The sequence below is a fragment of the Gorilla gorilla genome, chromosome 17, assembly GCF_029281585.2.
Source record: "Gorilla gorilla gorilla isolate KB3781 chromosome 17, NHGRI_mGorGor1-v2.1_pri, whole genome shotgun sequence".
Lineage (NCBI taxonomy): Eukaryota > Metazoa > Chordata > Mammalia > Primates > Hominidae > Gorilla > Gorilla gorilla.
Genome location: NC_073241.2, coordinates 52,798,989 through 52,823,070, shown reverse-complemented (window position 1 = coordinate 52,823,070; position 24,082 = coordinate 52,798,989). Strand labels below are relative to the sequence as shown.

Here is a 24,082-nt window from a genome sequence, read left to right as displayed (position 1 = left end):
TCCCCCCATTTTCTACTTATTGCTCTGAGGTCAACACTGAATAGTCCTTATGAAGATGGTATTGAATATTCTTTCAACAAACAAAAAAGTCTCCGGATCTCAACTACTGGAGCTCAGAAAACGATACCCCAAAGTAGGAGGCTTTGGCATGCTAAGTACTTTGAACTAAAGGAGATTAGGTCTCAGTAGCAGCCTCAGAAACAAAGTCTACCCATGACTTTCTCCTGCCCTCCTGTCTCCAGCGGTCTTGCACCCCTGAAGTAAGTCACAGGAACCAGAATTCTTCTTCCCCAAGGAGGGTTATGGAAACTTAGAACCTTCAAAGTAATTCATAAACTTGGAAATCTTACTGTAACATTTTCTTCTACTTCTCTCTGTCTTTGAGACAGGGTCTTGCTCTATCACCCAGGCTGGAGTGCAGCAGCATGATCATAGCCCACTGTAGCCTCCTGGGCTCAAGCAATCCTCCTGCCTCAGCCTCCTTAGTAGCTGAGACTACAGGTGTGTGTGCCACTATGCCCAGCTAACTTAAAAAAATTTTTTTTTTGTATAGAGGGAGTCTTGCTACATTGCCCTGGCTGAGAATTTACATTTCTAACAAGTTCCAAGGAGATGCTCCTGCTGCTGGTCTGGGGATGGCCGTTTGAGGATCCCTGCATGAAGGCATACACAGGACTTGATCCTCAGTGGGGGCACCAGGAGCTGGAGCCTGGGGAGTGGGAAGCGAGAGCACACAGCTGAATGAGGACCACGAGGTCGTCGTGGAGGACCTAGGCTGAAGGTCCTGAAGAAATCCCCATAGTCTCACTGCCAGGCCAGCCAGGTGGACATCTCAGGGCTGAAGAGGTGAGAAGGCAAGACAGAAAGTGAAACAGCACTTTATAGGATAGGGATGGGAAGGTCATCTGCATCATGGGACTCCTTGGGGAGGGGTTCGGTCATTGCTCCAGATGAAGGTTTAGTCTTTTCATCGTAAATTTGCTTTCATTGTTGGGAAAGAGATCTTTACCTCCATTTTCTTAACTTCAAAATGGAAATGACAGATGCTTTTGAGTGGTCTGAATACTTGAAATTTGAGGGAAAATGTTACCAGAAACACATACAACTAGAGTTAAAGATAAATACATATATCAAACGCATGGCTCAAAAATGACAACGCGTCTTCTTTATCTGCCTTCACGTAGAACTTAAAACAGACCCTGGTCCCCACCTCGGGGTTTCCTCGCGCCCACGGGCTTGCGCTGCGCAGCTGGGCCAGCAGGTGGCGAGGCTCCCGCATTTTTTTTCCCGGGCCTGGCCACACCGCCACCGCCCACCCCGCGCTCCGCCCCGCCCCGCCGCACTCGTGGATCATCACACGGTCAGGCCACCGCGCGTCACCGCCCCGGGCTCTGCTACAAAGTGCCGGGGTCCAGATTCCTTTCAGGTGACTGGGTTGGAAGGAGAAGTCGCTCAGCGTAATTGTCGGAGCCGAAATAAACAGAGACTCCGCGGCCGAGCGGGACCTTACCCGGAAGTCCCCCAGAACAGCACTACCCTTCGCTGAAACCTAGCCCGCCCCCTCCAACCCAGAGACGAAAAGGGAAAGCATCACGGCCAGAAACTGTTGGCACAACTCCACAGATACTCTCCCGGGCCGAGCCAGACTCCATAAGTCCCGCGCCTGGCCCCCGGGGATTGCAGGGGCTGAGGAGAAGGGCAACACCTGGACCCTGAAGCGGGGTCGCGGCGGCCCTGGCCCCGCCCCAGCCCGGGCTAGGGAGTCCCGGCAGCGGCACCTCCCAGAAAGGGCGGAGCCGACGACGCCTCCTTCCTTCCTGACCTGCGCGCGCAGCCTGCTGCGGCGGTCAGCGCCTGCTCCTGCTCCTCCGCTCCTCCTGCGCGGGGTGCTGAAACAGCCCGGGGAAGTAGAGCCGCCTCCGGGGAGCCCAACCAGCCGAACGCCGCCGGTGTCCGCAGCCTTGCGCGGCCACAGCATGACCGCTCGCGGCCTGGCCCTTGGCCTCCTCCTGCTGCTACTGTGTCCAGCGCAGGTGAGCGGTCGCCGGCCACCGGGACGCCCTGTGGGGACGTGGCGGGGCCGAGAGCCGGGGAAGGCGACGGGCCCAGCGACGGCTCAGGCCCGGGTCCTGGGGAGGTTGGTCTGGCGATGGAGAGCTCGGAGGTTCCTCACTTGTCCTGTTTCTGTCTCCGGCCACGCTCTCTTTCCTGTGGTCTGGAAGAGGGTGGCAGTGGGGACTTGGGTGACCTGTTCTGAGCTTGTTCCATCTGTGGTCGCCTAATTTCTCTGTGTAGGATGTGGCACCAGAAGAAGGGAGGAAAGTGAGTAGAGTGGGATAGGGACACTACTTGCTTTTTAAAAAATTCTGCTACATGCGCACGAACTCCAAAATTTAGGAGCTCTAACCACTTTATTTCCTCTTCTCATCACCTGAGGATGGAGGTGGAAGCAGCGGTAAAGAGACACAAACTTCCTCAAGCACCCAGTGAAACTGCCTTGAGTACTTGACATAAGTCAGCTTGGTCTTCTAAAGAGGGCAGGTTGCTTTTCATCAACGCCTTTTTACACCTCAGGACACTGAGACTCACAGGGCGGTATTGAATTTCCCCTTGTCACTATTAGCCAGCGACAGGATGGGGCCTGGAACTCGGTGTCCTGCTGACTCCTTCTGGGGGCTTTTGCTTGGTTTAATAGCTTTGGGAAAGAGCACCTCAGTATTTGTGTGTCTGTAGTTTCCTCTTTTAAAACTGGAGTGGGGCAGTGTCACGCTGTGACTCTCGTGAAACCAAATCAGGATGAGAGTGCCTCCGGGGAATTGTGTCCTTGTGCACATTAACGCCCCTCACATAGGTGTGGCGTCAATAGGAAGTGGTGAATCAGGGGAGAGGGGGTTCCGTGGACTAGAAAAAACTGTCCTTCGACTTCTATTTAGTTCTCAGCAGGGGATAGGTGATGTTGATCCAGTAATGGACTAAGAGCCAGGAGAAGGGCTCCGCGGGAGGATCTCTTGAGCTCAGGAGTTCAAGACCAGCCGGGGCAACATGGTGAAACCCCGTCTTAAAAACATTTTGTTTTTCTTTTCATTGTTGAGGTTGAGGCTGCTGTGAGCTGTGATCACGCCAGTGTACTCCAGCCTGGGCAACAGAGCAAGACCCTGTGTCAAAACAAAAAAGAGAAATAAATAATAGCAATTATGTGCCTTAGAGAAAATGTGGCTATTCTGTTTCCCTAGAGTTTTTTAAAATTTATTTTTAAAATTTATTTATTTTAGAGACAGGTTCTTGCTCTGTTGCCCAGGCGTGGGGGCAGTGTCGCCATCATAGCTGACTGTAGCCTGGAACTCCTGGCCTCAAGCAGTCCTTCCACCTTGGCCTCCCAAAGCACTGAGATTATTGTGAGCACCACTCCTGGCCCCTCCTAGAGTTTTAGATCAGGACCTTAAATAGGCTTCCCTTTTTTTTTGGAGACAGAGTCTCTGTTGCCCAGTCTGGAGTGTAGTGGCGCAATCTCGGCTCACTGCAACCTCTGCCTCCTGGATTCAAGCAATTCTGGTGCCTCAGCCTCCCAAGTAGCTAGGATTACAGGTGCCCACCACCACGCCCAGCTAATTTTTGTATTTTCCGTGGAGATGGGGTTTCGCCGTGTTGGTCAGGCTGGTCTCGAAATCCTGACCTCTAGCGATCCGCCTGCCTCTTTTGGGGATTACAGGTGTGAGCCACCTCGCCCAGCCAGGCTTCACATTATTAAGTAGCTTTATCTCTTAAATATTTTTTAAATCTCAAGTACCCAAGGCTGATGGCCAATGAGTGCTTCTTCTATGACATTTGGGATAGGTCAGAGGTTTGTTGTAAGTCTCTTGCAAAAATGCCTGGAAGCCTTTTCAAGGTCTGTAAACCTTAACTGGAAATAATCCTATTATTATTTTAAAAATTCCTCATGTCTGAAAGCTTTCAGTGCACCTGAACAGATTGGGGTGGAGCCTTGAAGCCAAACAGATTGGGAGAGAGAGAGTGTCTGCTTTTAGAATTCATACCAATGATAGCAGCTCATTAGCTTCAGTCTGAGCGCTAGTAGAGTTCTATCATGGAATTATGGACCAGTTGTCCTGTGTAAGATCTGAAATACATGTTGGGGGGATTTTTGCTTTTTCTTAATGTTCAATATGTACAGATGATGAAATAACATTACTAGACTGCCTTGTTTTTAAAACCCTGTAGTCATCTAAAAACTATATGCAGTTTTGAGACATAGCCTTTATTTTTCCCAGCTGTAATTTTGATAAGCTTTATCTTGAGGGACTTGGAACATAGAGAAGCCTGGGTAGAAATTAAGCATTAAAATGGCTTTTCCTGAGAAGACTGGGAATGGTTAATCTTTTGACCTGTGAGTGATTAAGAACAACCATCTGAAATTGGAATGACTGTGGGAAATCTTTCCCCATCTTTCCCACTCCTTGATCAGAAATTTTACTAACATAAGTAATCAAGGGGAAAATGAGATTTTTTAAAATTTGAGCCAGTGGGCAGAGGGAAAAGGACTCGCTGAATAGGCCTTTGTATTCCTCCAGTGTTTGTTATGTTACCCAGAACAAAGAATCACTCTGGTCATGAAGACAGTGTGCTCTCTCTTTCCTGGGTAACCCTCAGTCTCCACTCCTAGAAGGGATGCAGTATTCTAAGCATGGCAAATTACCTACAGCGGAAGCCTGGATCAGTCATCTCTGATCTCGGGTGCCCCTTTCTGCCCTTTGACCTCCAGCTCTGTGAAGGGCATCAGCTCTCCAGTCAAATTGAACTGCTTGCTAGCAAAATCCTGCCCATCTTCCAGGGCCCCATTTCACATGCTACATTATCTACGACGTTCTTGTCCTGTTCCCCTAACTAGAATGCCTTCCCTCTGAAGTTCTGAATCTTTATTTAAACTGCTGCAACAGCATTTGCTGCCTCATTAAAAGACCTTGGTGTGGGTCTTGACTCTTCTCTGTTCCCAAGAGTGATCTTGGGTAAGCCAGTTATCCTCTGGAGCCTCAGTTTCCTCCTCTGTAAAATTGGATTAACTGTGCCAACTATGCTTGTGAAAGACAAATATTTCCTAATTGAACTACCGAATTGCAGGCTCCTTAAGAGCAATAACTATTGCTCTCCAATATCATCTACAAATGTGGCCAGGACACTTGACTTGGGACTTTTTTTATTTTTTTTTAAACAGGGTCTTGCACTGTCCCCCAGGCTGAAGTGCAGTGGTGTGATTGTGGCTCACTGCAGTGTTGACCCTGGGCTCAAACTATCCTTCCACCTCAGCCTCCCAAGTAGCTGGGACTGCAGGTGCATGCCACCATGCCCAACTAATTTTTAAATTTTTTGTAGACACAAGGTCTTGCTGTGTTGCCCAAGGTGGTCTTGAATTCCTGGGCTGGAGATCCTCCCACCTTGGCCTCCCAAAGTGCTGGGATTACAAGCATGAGCCACCGTGCTGGCCCTGGAATCTTTTTTTTTTTTTTTTTTCAAGACCAGGTCTTACTCTGGTTGCCCAGGTTGGAGCGCAGTGGCACGGTCTTGGCTCACTACAGCCTCGACCTCCCGGGCTCAGGTGATTCTCCCACATCAAGCCTCCCGAGTAGCTGGGACTATAGGTGTGCACCATCATGCCCTGCTAATTTTTTGTATTTTTAGTAGAGAAGGGGTTTTGCCAGCTTGCCCAGGCTGGTCTCGAACTCCTGAGCTCAAGTGATACCATCCACCTCCGCCTCCCAAAGTGCTGGGATTACAGGTGTGAGCCACCATGCCTGGCCCACTGGGATTCTTTAATCATAAGATATTTGGGCCTTGAAATGGATTTTGGGGAGAGACTTGGAAACTAGTGGCAATCAAAATTGGATTTGCAGTTGGTTTCTAGGTGATGGCAGTGATCAGCTGTGGCCAGCCAGGTTTTTCTTCATCTGGACTGTGCCTGTCACTTTCAAATTTTTGGAACATTTGCTTTGGCAACAAAACTTTTAAAAAACCAACTCTCTCTGGTGCAGGTGTTCTGTTGGAGGATTTGAGAGAAGCTTTAAAATTTTATCTTATTACTGTCCCTTGCTTAGGTCACAAGAGGAGCTCAAAATAATTTCATAAACATGAATTGGCTGCCCTAGACACAACAAAGGATAAGACCAAAAGAATTAACCCATTTAAAAAAATCAGTCTAGGCTGGTCCTAAGGTAGTGCGTTATCAATTGATCAAAGTCAGTTACAGATCGAACTCCTTGATCTACTCTTTCCTCCTTCTCACTACTGCACTTGACTAGTCCAAAACAGTAAGTAAGTAGTAAAAAAAAGAAAAAAAGTCCGTCTATACACTGTAAAGTGCTGTGTAAATGTTCATAATTACTATCACTGTCTTCTTCATAGTTGATGGGGGGAAGGCTGGATACATAAAAAAATGGTAATACAGTAAGAAGTGCTCAGATAAGAATAAAGATAAAATGTTATGGAGAGTCCATTTTTGAGCTGAGCTATGGAGGATGAATTAATGTATCAGGTGGACAAGAGGAAAACTAGAGAAAATAGTCGGGAGAGTTGCCTAATTGTTGCCCTAAACTATTGAACTGTTCACTTGAAAAGGGTGAATTTTATGGTATGTAAATTACATCAGTAAAGCTCTTAAAAAAATTTGCAGGGTGCTGTATACTAGATTACATAAGACTAGAGACAAAAGCTACCCAAATTTTGCATAGTACTCCATTGCTATCACATCTGATCTTGTTTTATCCTCACAGAGCCCCTTTAAGGTAGGTGTAATGCTGTTTTTCCTATTTTATAGATGCAGACATCAAGGGTCAAATTTGTCCCAAGGTCACATAGCTAGTAGATGGCAGATTGGGTGCTTCAACTGCCATCTTCTGACTTCTGTGCCCTAGTTTTTTGAAATTCAAGACTAGATTATTGGTGTTTAGCAAGCTTAATTGAATGGGTGTTCAGCAGATATTCCACTTGGTTAGTAGAGCAGTCTCATTCAAGGCCTGGTTCCATCCCCAGTGTGGCTCTTGCAGTAGTCCGTAATAGATCAGGAATGGGTTTAGCCTGCTGGCCTGACCCCTGATTCAGTCGCCACACTGTGAACATTCCATAGGGAAAAAACTGCAGACAGTGTATACCGGCACCCACTTTCATAGTTTTGTTTTAGTTTTGTGGCTCCTAAATGTCTGGGACTAACTAGTAATATGACCTTGGGTGAGTCACATAAAAAACCGGAAGCTAAAGGGGTTATCTGTAAAACGAAGAGTTGGACTAGCTGAGCACACCTAGCACTCAAAATATATGACTTAAACACCCACATGCAGGCAGGCCTGGTGCACACACAAATTATCCTTTGTTATGTAGATACGTTCATGCCAGGTTGGCTATAAAACACTTCCAGAGATTTCCGTCAATAGAAGTCAGACCAGCCCGGCAGCCTCCACCCTAAATGTCCTGCCATATTTGTTTGGTCTGCCTCCCTGACTCCAAAGAAACAGCAGGCAGCTTAATCTCTGGACAGGATTCTCCATGCCACTCCCTCCACTCCAGCCTGTGTTGTCCTGACTGGCCAGGCCAGCCTCTGCTCTCTGGAGAAGCAATGAGGTAGGGAAGTTAACCAGCAAGCCCCTCTCCTCCATCGCCTCACTGGAGCTTGAGCTGGGTATCTCTCCATGTTTTGCCATTAGCTTTACCCATCCAGGACAGGGGCACAAGTGTTGTTGCCAAGCCCTGCACTCCCAGCTCTGGTGGATGGCCCAGTCCTACCCGGGGGTTGAGGACTGTCAGTGGTACTGAGTAAGGGAGTCATTGCTTGACAACTGCCTAGAGAGATACTTTAAAAGATAGGAATGGGAGGCATTATTTCTACAAGTGAACAAGTTTATATGGAAGGAACACTTGTATAGGATCACCATGGATGGGACAGTTCATCTCCAGTGCATTCTCCAATTCTGAGGATACATCACTGCACAAACTGGACTAGAGTTTAAATGGTACAGAAGCTGGGGGTAGGGGAGGCAGGAGGACAAGGAGGATGGGTGGAGAATGCTTAACTTGGTGTTCAAAATCATGTTATTTATGAGCCATGTGACCTCAGAGTATCTTTGAGCCTGAGTTCACTTACCTGTAAAATTCTGCTGTGCTACTGCATAGAGTATCTGAGAAAATGAGGCATGCAGTCAATGTTTGGTATTTTTGTTTCATTTATTTATTTTACTGCCATGCCTCGAGAACAATAGATGTTCAGTAAGTATTTGAATATGTTAGTTAATGCTTTAGGATTTCCTAAAGGCAGTGGAATAGAATTCTCACTGAGTTCAGAGCTTTTCTGTATGATAATGTGTGCTTATGGAGCTCCTGAATGGGGTCCAATTTAGCAGTTGCTATAGTTGCTGAGATATAGCACAAGGGGCATTGTTTTTTTTTTACACGGAGTCTCTCTCTGTTACCCAGGCTGGAGTGCAGCGGTGCGATCTCGGCTCACTGCAACCTCCACCTCCCGGGTTCACGCCATTCTCCTGTCTCAGCCTGTAGCTGGGACTACAGGCACCCGCCACCACGCCTGGCTAATTTTTTGTATTTTTAGTAGAGACGGGGTTTCACTGTGTTAGGCAGGATGGTCTCGATCTCCTGACCTCGTGATCCGCCCACCTCGGCCTCCCAAAGTGCTGGGATTACAGGCATGAGCCACTGCACCTGGCCTAGAAGGGGCATTTTTTTTAACCTTTCCTGAACTGTTCCTATCGTTGAAAGAAGCTTCCCTATCCAGTCATTTTCATAATAATTAAACTCTAGAGCATGTTGTGAAATATCCATATGATCTAACCTTTAAAAATAGAAACTCTTTAGCTGTGTAACTACTAAATTCTGGGTAGAAGCCAAAACAATCAGCACTTCTCATTTCTGAACTTAGATAATCCAGTTGTACTCCCTCAGCTCATTGTGAGTTTTGACAACTTCTGCATCCATGAACACCAGATGTAATACAATAGGGAATTTCAAAGGAAGGATCACACACCTAGGCTCTGCCCTCTAGGATTTTACCGTCTTACAAGGGAGTTGAGACAAAAGTGAGAAAATACTCTGGCAACTTCTCCCAACATCGCAACTTTGCAATTCTCATAAATTTTGCTTGATCCTAGGGCATGACCAAGGCAGAGGCAGGCAGGTCCTACTTCGTGTGGGAGAGAAGGAAGGAAGGGTAGGCAGTTAGAGTGATAGGTTTGGAATACTGTAGAAAGGAGAGTGGGCAGAGCCAGAGTGAGGTGTCTGGAGCTTGTCGCACAGGCAGTGGGAAGGGTGGGTTGGAGGTTTCTGAGCACCAGAAAACTTTGAGCATTGTTCCGGAAGAGGCAAGCGGCAGGCATCTGCACAGGAGACACTGCCAGGTCCGAGTGAGGGCAGGAGGCTGCACGAGGGAGCCTCCCTGGGAGTGAGCGATAGGTTCGCTATGGAAGGTGGGTTCGAAAGGTGCCTGAGGTTTTCATTTGAAACTCTGTTGAACAGAAATTGGCAATAGAGGAGGAAATACAAATAGAGGAAAGATTGGTTTCGTCTTAAGCACTGAGGCTGTCGGGCAGCTAGTGGAACGTGCTGCTGGAGAGAAGCTGGAGATCACTGAAGCTGAGAGAGGGGTTTGTGGATATAATTAGAGCAGTGTTTCTAGGGAGGTGCAGGTGAAGGGACTGAGAGAGAGATGAGGTTAAAAACACAGAAGAGAAAGAGATGGAGGTGTGGAGGCCCCTGAGGTGGAGCAGCTGCAGAGGCAGGCCTCGGGGCCAGGAAGCTGGCTCTCCACTTTCAGCTGTTGGTGAGAAGGGAGTGAAGGCTGAGCAGCTCCCATTGTGCAGCTGTTGAGTGCACAGGTGCTCATGCTCTTGCACACGGTGGGGTTTGGGGAGGGTGTGATGCTACAGGGAGGACTTTCCTGATGCAGCTGATTCTCTTTTATTGAGAGTCTGTTTCTGGAGTCAACTCCTCTGTTTTGAATCCTGGCTTTGCCACTGTGACCTTGGACAAGTTATTTAGCCTCAGTGCCTTCGTTTCTGCATCTGTAAAAGGGGTATAATAACGCCTCCCTCATCAAACTGTTGTAGGATTAATTGGGTTAACATATTAAGAGGTGACAGCTTGCTGGCAGTCCTCAGAGCCCTCGCTTGCTCTCGGCACCTCCCCTGCCTGGGCTCCCACTTTGGTGGCATTTGAGGAGCCCTTCAGTCCCCCACTGCACTGTGGGAGCCCCTTTCTGGGCTGGCCAAGGCCGGAGCCCACTCCCTCAGCTTGCAGGGAGGTGTGGAGGGAGAGACACGAGCGGGAACCGGGGCTGTGTGCGGCACTTGCGGGCCAGCTGGAGTTCCGGGTGGGCGTGGGCTTGGTGGGCCCCACACTCGGAACAGCCAGCCAGCCCTGCTGGCCCCGGGCAGTGGGGGACTTAGCACCCGGGCCAGTGGCTGCGGAGGGTGTACTGGGTCCCCCAGCAGTGCCGGCCCACCGGCACTGCGCTCGATTTCTCGCTGGGCCTTGGCTGCCTTCCCACGGGGCAGGGCTCGGGACCTGCAGCCCGCCATGCCTGAGCCTCCCACCCTCTCCGTGGGCTCCTGTGCGGCCTGAGCCTCCCCGACGAGCGCTACCCCCTGCTGCACGGCGCCCAGTCCCGTCGACCACCCAAGGGCTGAGGAATGCGAGCGCACGGCGCAGGACTGGCAGGCAGCTCCACCTGCAGCCCTGGTGCGGGGATCCACTAGGTGAAGCCAGCTGGGCTTCTGAGTCTAGTGGGGACGTGGAGAGTCTTTATATCTAGCTCAGGGATTGTAAATACACCAATCAGCACCCTGTGTTTAGCTCAAGGTTTGTGAGTGCACCAATCGACACTCTGTATCTAGCTGCTCTGGTGAGGACGTGGAGAACCTTTATGTCTAGCTCAGGAATTGTAAATACACTAATCGGCACTCTATCTAGCTCAAGGTTTGTAAACACACCAATCAGCACCCTGTGTTTAGCTCAAGGTTTGTGAGTGCACCAATCGACACTCTGTATCTAGCTGCTCTGGTGAGGACGTGGAGAACCTTTATGTCTAGCTCAGGAATTGTAAATACACTAATCGGCACTCTATCTAGCTCAAGGTTTGTAAACACACCAATCAGCACCCTGTGTTTAGCTCAAGGTTTGTGAGTGCACCAGTCGACACTCTGTATCTAGCTGCTCTGGTGAGGACGTGGAGAACCTTTATGTCTAGCTCAAGGATTGTAAATACACCAATCAGCACTCTGTATCTAGCTCAAGGTTTGTAAACACACCAATCAGCACCCTGTGTTTAGCTCAAGGTTTGTGAGTGCACCAATCGACACTCTGTATCTAGCTGCTCTGGTGGGGCCTTGGAGAACCTGTGTGTGGAAACTCTGTATCTAACTAATCTGATGGGGACATGGAGAACCTTTGTATCTAGTTCAGGGATTGTAAACGCACCAATCAGCGCCCTGACAAAACAGGCCACTCGGCTCTACCAATCAGCAGGATGTGGGTGGGGCCAGATAAAAGAATAAAAGCAGGCTGCCCGAGCTAGCATTAGCAACCTGCTCGGGTCCCCTTCCACGCTGTGGAAGCGTTGTTCTTTCACTCTTTGCAATAAATCTTGCTGCTGCTCACTCTTTGGGTCCACGCTGCTTTTATGAGCTGTAACACTCACTTTGAAGATCTGCAGCTTCACTCCTGAGCCCAGCGAGACCACGAGCCCACTGGGAGGAACGAACAACTCCAGACGCGCTGCCTTAAGAGCTGTAACACTCACCTCGAAGGTCTGCAGCTTCACTCCTGAGCCAGCAAGACCACGAACCCACCAGAAGGAAGAAACTCCGAACACATCTGAACATCAGAAGGGACAGACTCCAGACGCGCCACCTTAAGAGCTGTAACGCTCACCGCGAGGGTCCGCGGCTTCATTCTTGAAGTCAGTGAGACCAAGAACCCACCAATTCCGGACACAATATGAAGAGCATTTAAAACAGTGCCTAAGCCTAGGATACCGCCAGTGCTTTGTAAGTCTCTGGGTCCTGCTGGCTTAGGTTGCTTCTTTCGGCAGGATGACTTTTTTTTTGAGACCAGTTTTCACTTTGTTGTCCAGGCTGGAGTGCAGAGGTGCTATCTCAGCTCACTGCAGCCTCAACCTCCTGGGTTCAAGCTGATCTTCCCAGCTCAGCCTCCGGAGTAGCTGGGACTATGGGCATGTGCCACTAGGCTCGGCTAATTTTTGGCTGCTGTTGTTTTTGTTTGTTTTGGTTTTTTGTTTGTTTTTTTGAGACAGTTTCACTCTTTTTGCCCAGGCTGGAGTGCAATGGCACAATCTTGGCTCACCACAACCTCCGCCTCTCGGGTTCAAGCAATTCTCTTGCCTCAGCCTCCTAAGTAGCTGGGATTACAGGCATGCACCCCCCCACACCTGGCTAATTTTGTGTTTTCAGTAGAGACAGGGTTTCTCCATGTCGGTCAGGCTGGTCTCGAACTCCTGACCTCAGGTGATTCACCTGCCTCAGCCTCCCAAAGTGCTGGGATTACAGGCGTGAGCCACCATGCCCGGCCTGTTGTTGTTGTTTTTAAGAGACAGGGTTTCACTATGTTGCCCAGGCTGGTCTCAAACTCCTGGGCTCAAGCGACCCACCTGCCTTGGCCTCCCAAAGTGCTGGGATTATAGGCGTGAGCCACCATTTCCGGCCAGGATGACTTTTTTTTTTTTTTTTTGGTCTTCTCTGCTGTGTCTCTAGAAGATGACCTTTTGAGAAGCAAACCTGAATGTTGATTCAAGCCCAAATTTCCTGGGCTCAGGTGTTAATTTTTTAAGTCTTTGGACCCTCTTTGCCGAGGTCTCAAGCAGGTAGACATTAATAATAATTCCTGATATTTGATTGCGTGGTGCTCTGTAGTTTACTGAGTACTTACTATATATGTACAGATAGGCCCTTATTTGATCTTCACAGGAACCTGTGAGGTAGGCAGAGCTTATGAGCTTCATTTCCCAGGTAGGAAAACTCCTACGTGGTTACGTAACCTGCTCCAGGTGTGATCCCAGGTGCAATCCAGCTCAACAAGCACACTGAGAGCCTCAGGAGCTCTTGGGATCAGAACCCAGGACTCGATCCCACTCCGTGCCGCCTTCTCACCCACCCCTCTTCCACCAAGTGGGTGGAAATAGCACTTGCTTTGAAATAAGTAACGAATGATCTTTGTGAAAAGGAACCTAAACAGCAGTGGGCCATCTTTATTCACATCTATAGTACCAAGTGCTGAGTAAGGGGATTTTAGACTCCAGACACCCGTCCTGTTGGTCAGGCCAGAGCTGCAGTGTGTTGACTGCACGTCTGTCTCTTGTCACCCCTGCTCCTGTGGGTAACCAGCCAGAGTGCCCCTGAGGTAGAGACAGGCCAATCCCTGGAGAGTTCTGCGAGGTCTAAGGAGGAGTTCTTTGTATTTAAAATTTCATGTGAACTTCAGCAGTTTCCTCTGCCTCTGTAGTCAGCTTTTGCCTTTTCAAACTTTAGTTAGATGGATAATGACTTTTACTCATTAGGACTTTTTTCCATTAGTTGGAAACCCAGAGTTGCAATACGTTTCTTTTTTTCCTTAGAATCACCGGGTTTATGGGAATAACAATTGGGATTCTCTTTATATAAAAATAGTGGTGGAATCTTGGCACAGGGTTCGTATGTGGCTTTGTTGAAGGCTTGTTGTCACTTCCTTATTTGTATAATTTCCCTCCTTTGTGGCCTAAACATGACTTTCAAAGAGTCAAGAGGAGTTAAGTCCTAATTTTTATTTTAGAACATCTGAAAAATGAATTCAGAGAAAAGTGATATTGATGCCTTGGATTTCCCCACACATACAAATCCCAATCTCCTGCTGACTTTTTCTCATGTTTTTGGGCTTCAGGGACTGTTGTGGGATTTGTATTTTGATACTGAAGGACCAACACAGACTGACTTAGCTTCTTGCCTGTGTGCAGGTCATGTGCCACTGTCACTGGAGAGAATTTCATGTTGTGACTTCTGTTCAGATTTTTTTTTTTATGGCTTTCCCATCAGGGTTCTTGGGAGCCATGGCTGCTTCTTGATATCTTCTGTTTCCCTGTAGAACAGACGATTGCAGGCCAAGGGCCCTGGCAAGCTGGGCCCTCTGTGGCTTTCTGAGTCCATTGTGAGGCAGAGGATCGGGTGCGTTTTGGGCAGCAGCCTTCAGAGCAAGGCACTGACCTGATGATTCACACTGACCCCTCCCCTCTGCTGAGTTTTCTGACAACCTTGTGACTCTCACATGGGAAATGTGAGTGGTTTTTGAGAAATCTTTACATAAGAGGTTTTAAAATTTTCTTTTGAGATTGCCTCGGTGTTTTTCCTTAAAGTTAGCACATTCTTTGCTTTCTACCTTAGTCTCAAGGACAGGAAGTTCATTCTTGCTCTTTACATTGGGGTGTTGATGTTTGTGGTTTTGTTGTTCATGTTACTCATGATGTATTGATATTAATTAACCTAAATACATATGGAAATATTCTTTCATTACTTAGAGCTTATATAGTTCCTGGTGCAGATGTGCAAAAATAGTGCTTTAGTAATTGCTAAGTCACTATCTTGCTTTTCTCTCTACTGTGATTGAGTATTTCTTACATGGAACTATAGCTTCCTCTTATCAACAAATAAGCAGGAAATAGAAATTATGTAAATAAGCAATTTCCATTACCTACTTCACTGACTTGACAAATAGGCATTTGGTCTGCTTTAATTAATATTTTTCAAAATGTTAAGTGCCTGTTGCTGTTACTTAATTTTGCAGGTAGCATTGGAAGTTTCTGTGATTGTACTTGAGTGGGCACTTCTTGTTGAAATTTACCATTGAGACCCTGGTAACACTGAAGTTTGTGTTGACTTTCTGTAGGTGTTTTCACAGTCCTGTGTTTGGTATGGAGAGTGTGGAATTGCATATGGGGACAAGAGGTACAATTGCGAATATTCTGGCCCACCAAAACCATTGCCAAAGGATGGATATGACTTAGTGCAGGTAAGTTCATTATCTTAGGCACTGGGAACACAAAATGCTGATCACAAGATCCTCTGTAATTATTCCTTAAATGTTATTGCAGGGTGGAGGTGGAGATGAGACTAATAGGCTTAAGTCTTATCCCAGACTCTAAAACTAACCTGTAGCATACAGTGCAGAGAAAGAACACCGTAACTCCAAAGGCTTAATTTTTCAGGGGCTGACTTTATACCTCTCATAAAGTTTCCCAATAGCAGGTTACTATTTAGAGACTGACCTTGGTACTTCGTATGTTGCCCTTGCAGCATCTGCAAAATATATTAGAAGTTAGCTGTTTTTGATTCCTAGATTTCAGGACTCAAATGGACTCTGTTGCTAAGTGGCTTTGACGTCCTTGTCCCCTGGTCATTTTAGTGTTTTCTCTGTGTTCCATTGAGAGCCTGTGAATTTTGGCTGCTACCAGGATTCTGATTTCTGTTCTTTTTTTACCATCCTGTGATACACAGGGGTATTAGAACTGGAAAAATCATGTGAAAAGCCTGGTTTTAGAGGCTTAAAGTAATCAAAAGTCAAGTCGACATGATAACAGAGCTCCTAGGCTCACTTGTTCGTTTCTTTTCTGTTTTTGAGACAGAAGGAGCCTTGCTCTTTTATCCTGGCTGAAGGCTAGAGTGCAGTGGCACAATCACGGCTCACTGTATCCTCGACCTCCTGAGCTCAAGCAGTCTCTCAACTCAGCGTCCCAAGTAGCTGGGACTACAGGCACATGCCACAACCCCTGGCTAATTTTTTAAAAATTGTTTGGGGAGATGGGGTTTCACCATGTTGCCTAGCCTGGTCTCAAACTCCTAGGCTCAAGCAATCCTCCCTCCTCAGCCTTCGTAAGTACTGGGAGTACAGGCGTGAGCCACAGTACCTGTCCTCACTTGCTGCTTTCATCATAATTATTAAAGGTTTCAACTTTCCCTGGAATTACTAATAGAAATAGTAGGTAGCACTCTGGTTGAATTGAATCAAACAAACAAAAAACCCTAAGAAGACATAAAATGATTGTCAGGAGAGGAGAGAAAGCTTCCAAATAAAAAGAAAATTAGAAACGTCTCTACTTGTGAATAAATAGTAAATGTGTAGCCTTTTAAAATAATTCTATAAGAACTTTGCAAATACAGGATGTGTCTTACCCTTTTGTACTTCAAAAGGATTACATGAATGAATGTGTCTTAGTTCACTGAGGAATGTTGACCTTACTTTAACTATTGCCTACTCCCGTGTCTGTGCCCTTTCACCTGAAAGGAACTCTGTCCAGGATTCTTCTTTGGCAATGTCAGTCTCTGTTGTGATGTTCGGCAGCTTCAGACACTAAAAGACAACCTGCAGCTGCCTCTACAGTTTCTGTCCAGGTAGGTTCTGCTGGGGAAACAGAACAACTGGGCTGTAGATACTTGTGAATTGGTAATGCTCAGCTTTCCATTTATTCTTTGTTTGTTTGTTTACATATTTTTATTTATATATTATATGTCTATATTAATATATGTATATTATATATTTATACATATATGTATACATTTAAAGTAGGTGAATATATATTTATATATTAAAAATACATGTATGTATAATGTGTATGCGTGCGTGTGTGTATAATAGAGACAGAGTCTCACTCTGCTGCCCAGGCTAGAGTGCAGTGGTTTGTGGTGTGATCACAGCTCACTGCAGCTTAAACCTCCTAGGCTCCAGTGATTGTTCTACCTTAGTCTCCTGAGTAGCTAGGACTACAGGCATGCACTACCATGTCCAGCTAATTTTATTTTTCTTTATTAATTTTTTTTTTTGAGACAAACTCTTGCTCTGTCACCGAGGCTGGAGTATAGTGGCATGATCTCAGCTTACTGCAACCTCCTCCTCCCGGGTTCAAGCGATTCTTCTGCCTCAGCCTCCCCAGTAGCTGGGACTGCAGGCACATGCCACCACACCTAGCTAAGTTTTATATTTTTAGTAGAGGTGGGGTTTCACCATGTTGGCCAGGCTGGTCTCAAACTCCTGACCTCAAGTCATCTACCCGCCTCAGCCTCCCAGAGTGCTGGGATTACAGGCATGAGCCACTGCACCTAGCCTAATTTTTATTTTTTTCTAGAGATGAGGATCTCACTATGTTAGCCAGGCCTGGTCTCAAATGATCCTCCCACCTTAGCCTCCCAGAGTGCTGGATTATAGGTGTGAACCACAGTGCCCAGCCAGTTTTTTTTTTTTTTTTTTTTAAAGTCAGTTTGTGTTTTGTTTTAAGAAAGCAGTCTTACAATTTGTCAGAAATAAAGAGAAAAACAATAATTACCAGACTTGGTTCACTTCTCAGTTGCATTCAGAGTTGATGCTTGGTTTCCTCTGCGATGTTCTCACCCTGCAGGATGTCTGCACTGCAGCCAGGCTCCTTTCAAACTTGAGCTGTGCACTGTGGGGAAGAGAGGTTCCTAGGGGTCCTGCGCAGGTGCCTGGCCTGAGACTCTCATCATGCAGTCCTTCCTCTCCCCCCCATGCCTTGCTTTGCGCATCATTCTTGTCCCTCCCTCTGGTGAAGGGTTGTGATAGAGTCAGGTCCTCAGTAGAGCCGGCCTCGGGGAACTGTTAAAAAGCTTGTTCTGCTGTAGCTGGCTGGTTTTGTCAAACTTAGTTTTTTATCTGTTCTGTTGGCTATGACCCTGAGCAGTGAAAAAGGGCTTGGTAATAGATGTTCTTCTCTAGGCCTAGCCAGCAATTCTCAAATATGCAAAAGAGCAAGCTGGTAGTGGTCTTTAGAACAGCAGATTGTGGTATCTTTCTAAATTTTTCAGACTTCAGCACACTGATAAAGATGTTTGGGAAGCAAATATTAAAAAGGGAAAATACTTCTCTGCACAAATATCACTGCAGGTGGTGATAGGGCACAAGTTGGCTTCCAGTGAAGAAATTCTGCTTCTTACCAAAAGTTGACAATAGAGAATGGAAAACCACCACTAAATTGTTTTTTCAGAACAACAAAAGTTGAGGCTGTAATTGGGCCAGCATATCCTATGAGAGGCTTGTGAACATTGATGGAACCAAATTGGAGCCTTGTACGCTCAGTCAAAACACATTTATTTAGGATCCACCGTAGGTGAGGCGTTATGGACATACGGACATAAACATAAAAAGATAGCCAACCTTTCTCCATATTATCAGAGGTACCAAAGCTTGATTTATAATAGCAAATAGGAGAAACAACCTGATATTTGGAAAAATATACAGCTGTCAAAATTAGTGATTGTGGGCATTAAATGTAGTAACATGGAAAAGGTTTGAAAACTGTGCACCCCAAGAGTGATTCCTATTAGAATAATATAGTTGTGGTTTCTGGCTTTGTTGCAGTAAAGCAGTGGGGCTCCTGAAAGAAAGAGAGTCTGTGCTTCTCTATCTCCTTCACTAGAACAGAGGCTCTTGAAGGCCAGGACACTTTTCATTCTTTGTCTTACATGGTCACTGGGACTGAATCGGAGTATAAAGTAATCTTGATTGCAAGAATGCAAGTCTAATGAAACAGCTTTTGCAAGTAACAGTGGACCAAAGGGAAAAGAGAGCTCTTTTATCATGTAACAAGTCAACATTAGGAGCTTAAACTTTGAACCTGAAGGATAGCAGGCAGCTTATGGTTCTTGTGCAGTTGTGTGCTCCTGAAGTGCATGCAGCCAGAGAACAACATTGCTGTTCTCTATCTTTACAAACCATGGGGACTTCTCCTTGTTTCAGGAGGGCCTAGTGATTTTCTGGGGCTTGAAGGAAAACCTTTCAATAGGTTATAAGATGAAGATTCTCATAATTCTCATTATTTTATTTTCTTCTTAATCAAAACTGTCAGCTGGTGCAGCGCTCATGTCGATAATCCCAGCACTTTGGAAGGCCAAGGCAGGAGGGTTGCTTGAGTTTAGGAGTTTGAGACCATCCTGGGCAACCCAGTGAGACCCACATCTCTACAAAAACATTTTAAAAATTAGCCAGGTGTGGTGGTGTGTGCCTGTAGTCTTAGCTACTTGGGAGGCTGAGGTGGGAGGATTGCTTGAGCCTAGGAGTTCAAGGTTACAGTGAGCTGTGATCACGCCACTGCACTCAGCCTGGGCGACAAAGTGAGACCCTTTCTCAAATAATAATAATAATAATAATGTCTTCCTGATGCTCCAAAGTCCCTTTACTCTAGGTCAGAGAATGTATGTCTCTAAATTATAAAGTACAGAATTCAGAGAAGCATTTCTCTCTTTTTGAAATTATAATTGCACACAATAAATGCAGAAAGTAATTAGGGCATTTTTTAAAGGTGTGCCTGTATTTTAACATGAAGTTTTAAGTTTAGAATTGCTGGTTTTTAATATGTTCTCTTGGTAATTTGTCACTTTACAGTAAGTTTAAAATATTCTTTGTCTATTTAAAATCGTTCTCGCTGGCCCTATTATGTGTGAGATCATGCAGAATATAATTTACTTTTCCTTTAGATGTCCATCCTGTTTTTATAACCTGCTGAACCTGTTTTGTGAGTTGACATGTAGCCCTCGACAGAGTCAGTTTTTGAATGTTACAGCTACTGAAGATTATGTTGATCCTGTTACAAACCAGACGAAAACAAATGTGAAAGAGTTACAGTACTACGTCGGACAGAGTTTTGCCAATGGTAAGTAAACTTTTAATTATTCCTCTTTTACAGCTGGCATCAGGACAGCAGAGCAAATTGTTCCTTTTCGTTGTCCTGTCAACTCTGGAAAATCACAGTTTTCAGTTCCATTGGCCAGGAAATAAGAGTTGTTGCTTTGCTTGTATCCTAGGACTTGAACTGCAATGAATATAACAATCTCCTTAAAGCGCTTGCTTTAACTCCCCCTAACTTTAACTTCCCACATGGAAAATTTTAGTATGTGCAAGTTTGCATCCATACACTTCAGTAACCATTGGATCTTTGACTCTAACAGGCGTGAGTTGTGTAGTGTCATAAATTACTGCAAGACTGAGAAGATAGAACTATTAATAGTTTGCAGAGAAGAGGTCATGACTTGGAAGAATCAGATCACCGTAAAGGAAAGTCAGCAGATCTAACAGATAGCAGAAATGATCCCCCAGCATTGACCAACATACAACATTTAATTATAATGACAAAGTAAAAAGGTAACAAAAAATTCCATAGAAAAAAGGTCTCATTCACAAAAGCAACAAAAAATAAGGCACTTAGGAATCCAAAAGATGTGACATACAAGGCAACCTGACTGAATGGAGAGAGGTCATTTTGTCCAGAAACAGAAGCCTGCATGTGTAGAAAGTGGATGTGTAACATGTGTGTCATTACAAATCATTGAGATAAAAGGTGGGCTAGTTGATAAATGAGATGAGAAAATAGATTATACTTATCTAATTTTAATTTTTACAGATAATAAAAAAATCAATTGTATAGACTAAAAATCCCAATTGGAAAGTTTTAGAAGCAAACATAGAATATCTTTATGACTTTAAGATAAAGGAAAGATTTCTAGACAGGAGAGGAAAAGCAGAAACCATAAGAAAAATATTTATGAATATAAACAACTGTTATCTAGAGCAGACAGCGAAATGCAAATTTGAACAGTAAACTACCATTTCACACCTCATCAGCTTGGCACAAATTAAAAAGTTGGTCAATTTCAACTGTGGGTGAAAATGTGAGGCAATAGGAATACTAATATACTCCACCACTTACAACCATAATTTGGTACAATTGTTTCAAAACTACTTGAAAAACAACTTTGCGGTACGTAGTAAAGTTGAAGATAACCCTCCTCCCAGAAATTTCACTTATAGATGCCTGCCTTAGAGAAACTCTAAATGCATATAAACCTGGAGACCCATATAAGAACACCCACTGTAACACTATTGTGATTGTGAAAAATTGAAGACCTCGAGAACGAGAAGACAAGACACAGACTGGGAGAAAATATTTGCAAAAGACATATATTAGTAAGGACTGTTATTCAAAATATACAAATAACTCCTAAAACTCAACAATAAGAAAGCAAACAGCCCAATTGAAAAATGGACAAAACCTGAACAGATACCTCACCAAAGAAGGCATACAGTGGTAAATAAGTACATGAGAAGAGATGCTCAACATTATGTCATTAGAGAATTACAAATTAAAACAACGAGATACCACTACACATCTATTAGAATGGCAAAAATTCAAGACGCTTGCAACACCAAATGCTGGCAATGAGCTCTCATTCATTGAAGATGGGAGTACAAAATGGTACAGCCACCTTGGAAGATAATTTAGTGGTTTCTTACAAAACTAATCATACTCCTTGGTATTTATCCAAATGAGTTAAAAATGTGTCTACCCCAAAACCTGCACGTGGATATTTGTAGCAGCTTTGTCCATAAGTGCCAAAACTTGGAAGCCACCAAGATTTCTCTCAGTAGGTGAATGGGTAAATAAACTGCTACATCCACACAGTGGAATATTATTCGGTGCTAAAAAGCCATAAAAATTCAGTGCTATCAAGCCATGAAAGTACATGGATGAACCTTAAATCCTATTACTTAAGGAAAGCCAATCTGAAAAGACTGCTCACTATATGATTCCACTATATGACGTTCTAGAAAAGGCAAAACTGTGGAGACAGTAAAAAGTCAGTGATTGCCATGGGTTAGGAGAGAGGAAGGCATAAGTAGAGCACAGAAGATTTTTAGGTGGTGAAAATATATGATACTATAATGGTGGTTACATGTTTATATGACATTTTGAAACAAAAGTACTACATAAAACAAGTACACAAACATGCATGGGAAGGATAAACATCAAATTCATGGTTGTGTTTACCTTAGGGAAGGGGCTACTGTCAGGGAGGGGTAATTGGGGAGCTTCAACTGAATCTATAGAGTGTGTGTGTGTTTAAGTATTTTTTTATTTTTTTGGAAGAGACGGGCCTCACTGTGTTGGTGAGGCTGGTCTTGAACTCCTGGCCTTAAGTGATCCTCCTGCCTCGGCCTGCCAAAGTGTTGGGACTGTAGGTGTGAGCCACCACACCTGGCCTATAGTGCATTATTATTTTTATTTAGTTTTTAAATTATGCCATAGCCAGTTGTTCTGCATAGTGCAGTACTATAAAACAGAGTCAAGGTCTCATGCTGTCACTCAGGCTGGAATACAGTGACGCAATCATGGCTCACTGCAGCCTCAACCTCCTAGGTTCAAGCAGTCCTCCTGGGTAGTTGGAACCACAGGCATATGCTACCACACCTGGCTAATTAAAAACAATTTTTTTTTTGTAGAGATAGGGTCTTGCTTTTTTGCCCAGGCTGGCCTCAAACTCCTGGCCTCAGGCGATCTTCCCACAGTGCTGGGATTACAGGTGTGAGTCACTGCACCTGGCCGAGTCCATTATTTTTTTAATGTTGAGGCAAATGTTGTAAAATGGTATGACTGATAATTAACTGGGTAATGAGGAAATGAGAATTGTATTATTCTCCATGTGTTTTGTATGCTTGAAATATAAAATAAAACCTGAAAACCAAATTGTGAGCTGGAAGATATGAGGGAATTACCCAGAAAACAGCATACAGATACAAAGATCTATAAATCATTAAAGAAATGACATATAAGATAACATGAGAAGCTCCAGAGAGTTGGGGAGAGACAATAATAATCAAAGGGATAATGAGGATTTTCCAGAGTGGATAAGGGATGAACCCTGAGAACTTAGAGAAAATTCAGCATACAAAAATCAGTTGTATTTCTGTACACTTGCAATGGACAATCTCAAAGTGAAAATAAAACAATTCCATTTACTATAGTATGGGAAATACTTAGGAGTAACTATAACAGAAGGCAAAACACTTTAAAACTAAAGAACAGCCGGGTGCAGTGGCTCACACCTGTAATCCAAGCACTTTGGAAGGCCGAGGCAGGCAGATCACAAGGTCAAGAGATTGAGATCATCCTGGCCAACATGGTGAAACCCCATCTCTACTAAAAATATAAAAATTAGCTGGGCGTGGTGGCGCTCGCTTGTAATGCCAGCTACTTGGGAGGCTGAGGCATGAGAATCACTTGAACCTGGGACGCGGTGGTTGCAGGAGCCGAAATTGTGCCACTGCACTCCAGCCTGGCTGACAGAGCGAGACTCCATCTCAAAAAAAGAAAAACAAAAAAAACACACTAAAGAACATTATTCAGAGAAATTAATGAGGATCTAAATAAATGGAAAGATATTCCATGTTTATCAATCAAAAGACTTAATATTGTTTAGATATCAGTATTCTCCAAGTTGTTTTATAGATTCAGGGCAATCTCTGTTATAATCCCAACTGACTTCTTTGTAGAAATTGACAAGCTGATTCTGAAATTCACATAGAAGTTTGAGGGACTTAGAATAGTAAAACAACCCTGAAAAAAGAACAAAATAGGAAGACTCACACTTCTCAGTTTCAAAACTAAGCAATGGAAATCAAGACAGTGTGGTACTGGAATATAGACAGACATATAGATCAATGGAATATAACTGAGAATAAATAATATATCTATGGTCAACTGATTTTTGTCAAGGGTGCTAGGGCCATTCAATGAGAAAAGAATACTCTTCATCAAATGGTGCTGCAATAACTGGATACACACATGAAAAATAATGAAATTGGGCCCTACCTCACACCATATGTTAAAGAAATTAACTCAAAGTGGATCAGAGACCTAAATGTAAGAGCTAAAAACTATAAAACAGAATAAAACATAGGGATTAATTTGCATGGCCTCATATTTGGCACTTGATTCTTAAATATGACACCAAAAACAAGAGCAATAACAGAAAAAAAGATTAATTGGACTTCATTAAAATAAAAAAGTTTGTATTTCAGAGGACACCATCAAGAAAAGACAAGAAGGCCGGGCACAGTGACTCACACCTGTTATCCCAGCAGTTCGGGTGGCTGAGGCAGGAGGAGTGCTTGAGCCTGGGAGTTCAAGACCAGCCTGGGTGACAAAGTGAGACCCTGTGTCTACAAAAAAATAATTAGCCAGGCATGGTGGCATGTACCTGTGGTCCCA

The 24,082-nt window shown here is 44.8% G+C and overlaps 1 protein-coding gene across 2 annotated transcripts in view; it reads left to right on the top strand.

Annotated features, from left to right (window-relative positions):
- Nucleotides 1-1,326: 1,326 nt before the first annotated feature.
- The window catches only part of NPC1 (NPC intracellular cholesterol transporter 1), a 55,666-nt gene continuing 32,910 nt past the window's right edge, over nt 1,327-24,082 (top strand). For both annotated transcript variants that reach the window (XM_019014086.4, XM_019014085.3), the window contains exons 1-4: nt 1,327-2,033; nt 14,920-15,042; nt 16,315-16,421; nt 19,515-19,690. In XM_019014086.4, the coding sequence (XP_018869631.2) occupies nt 1,977-2,033; nt 14,920-15,042; nt 16,315-16,421; nt 19,515-19,690 (463 nt within the window). In that variant the 5' untranslated portion in view covers nt 1,327-1,976. The remainder of the gene's footprint in view (nt 2,034-14,919; nt 15,043-16,314; nt 16,422-19,514; nt 19,691-24,082) is intronic.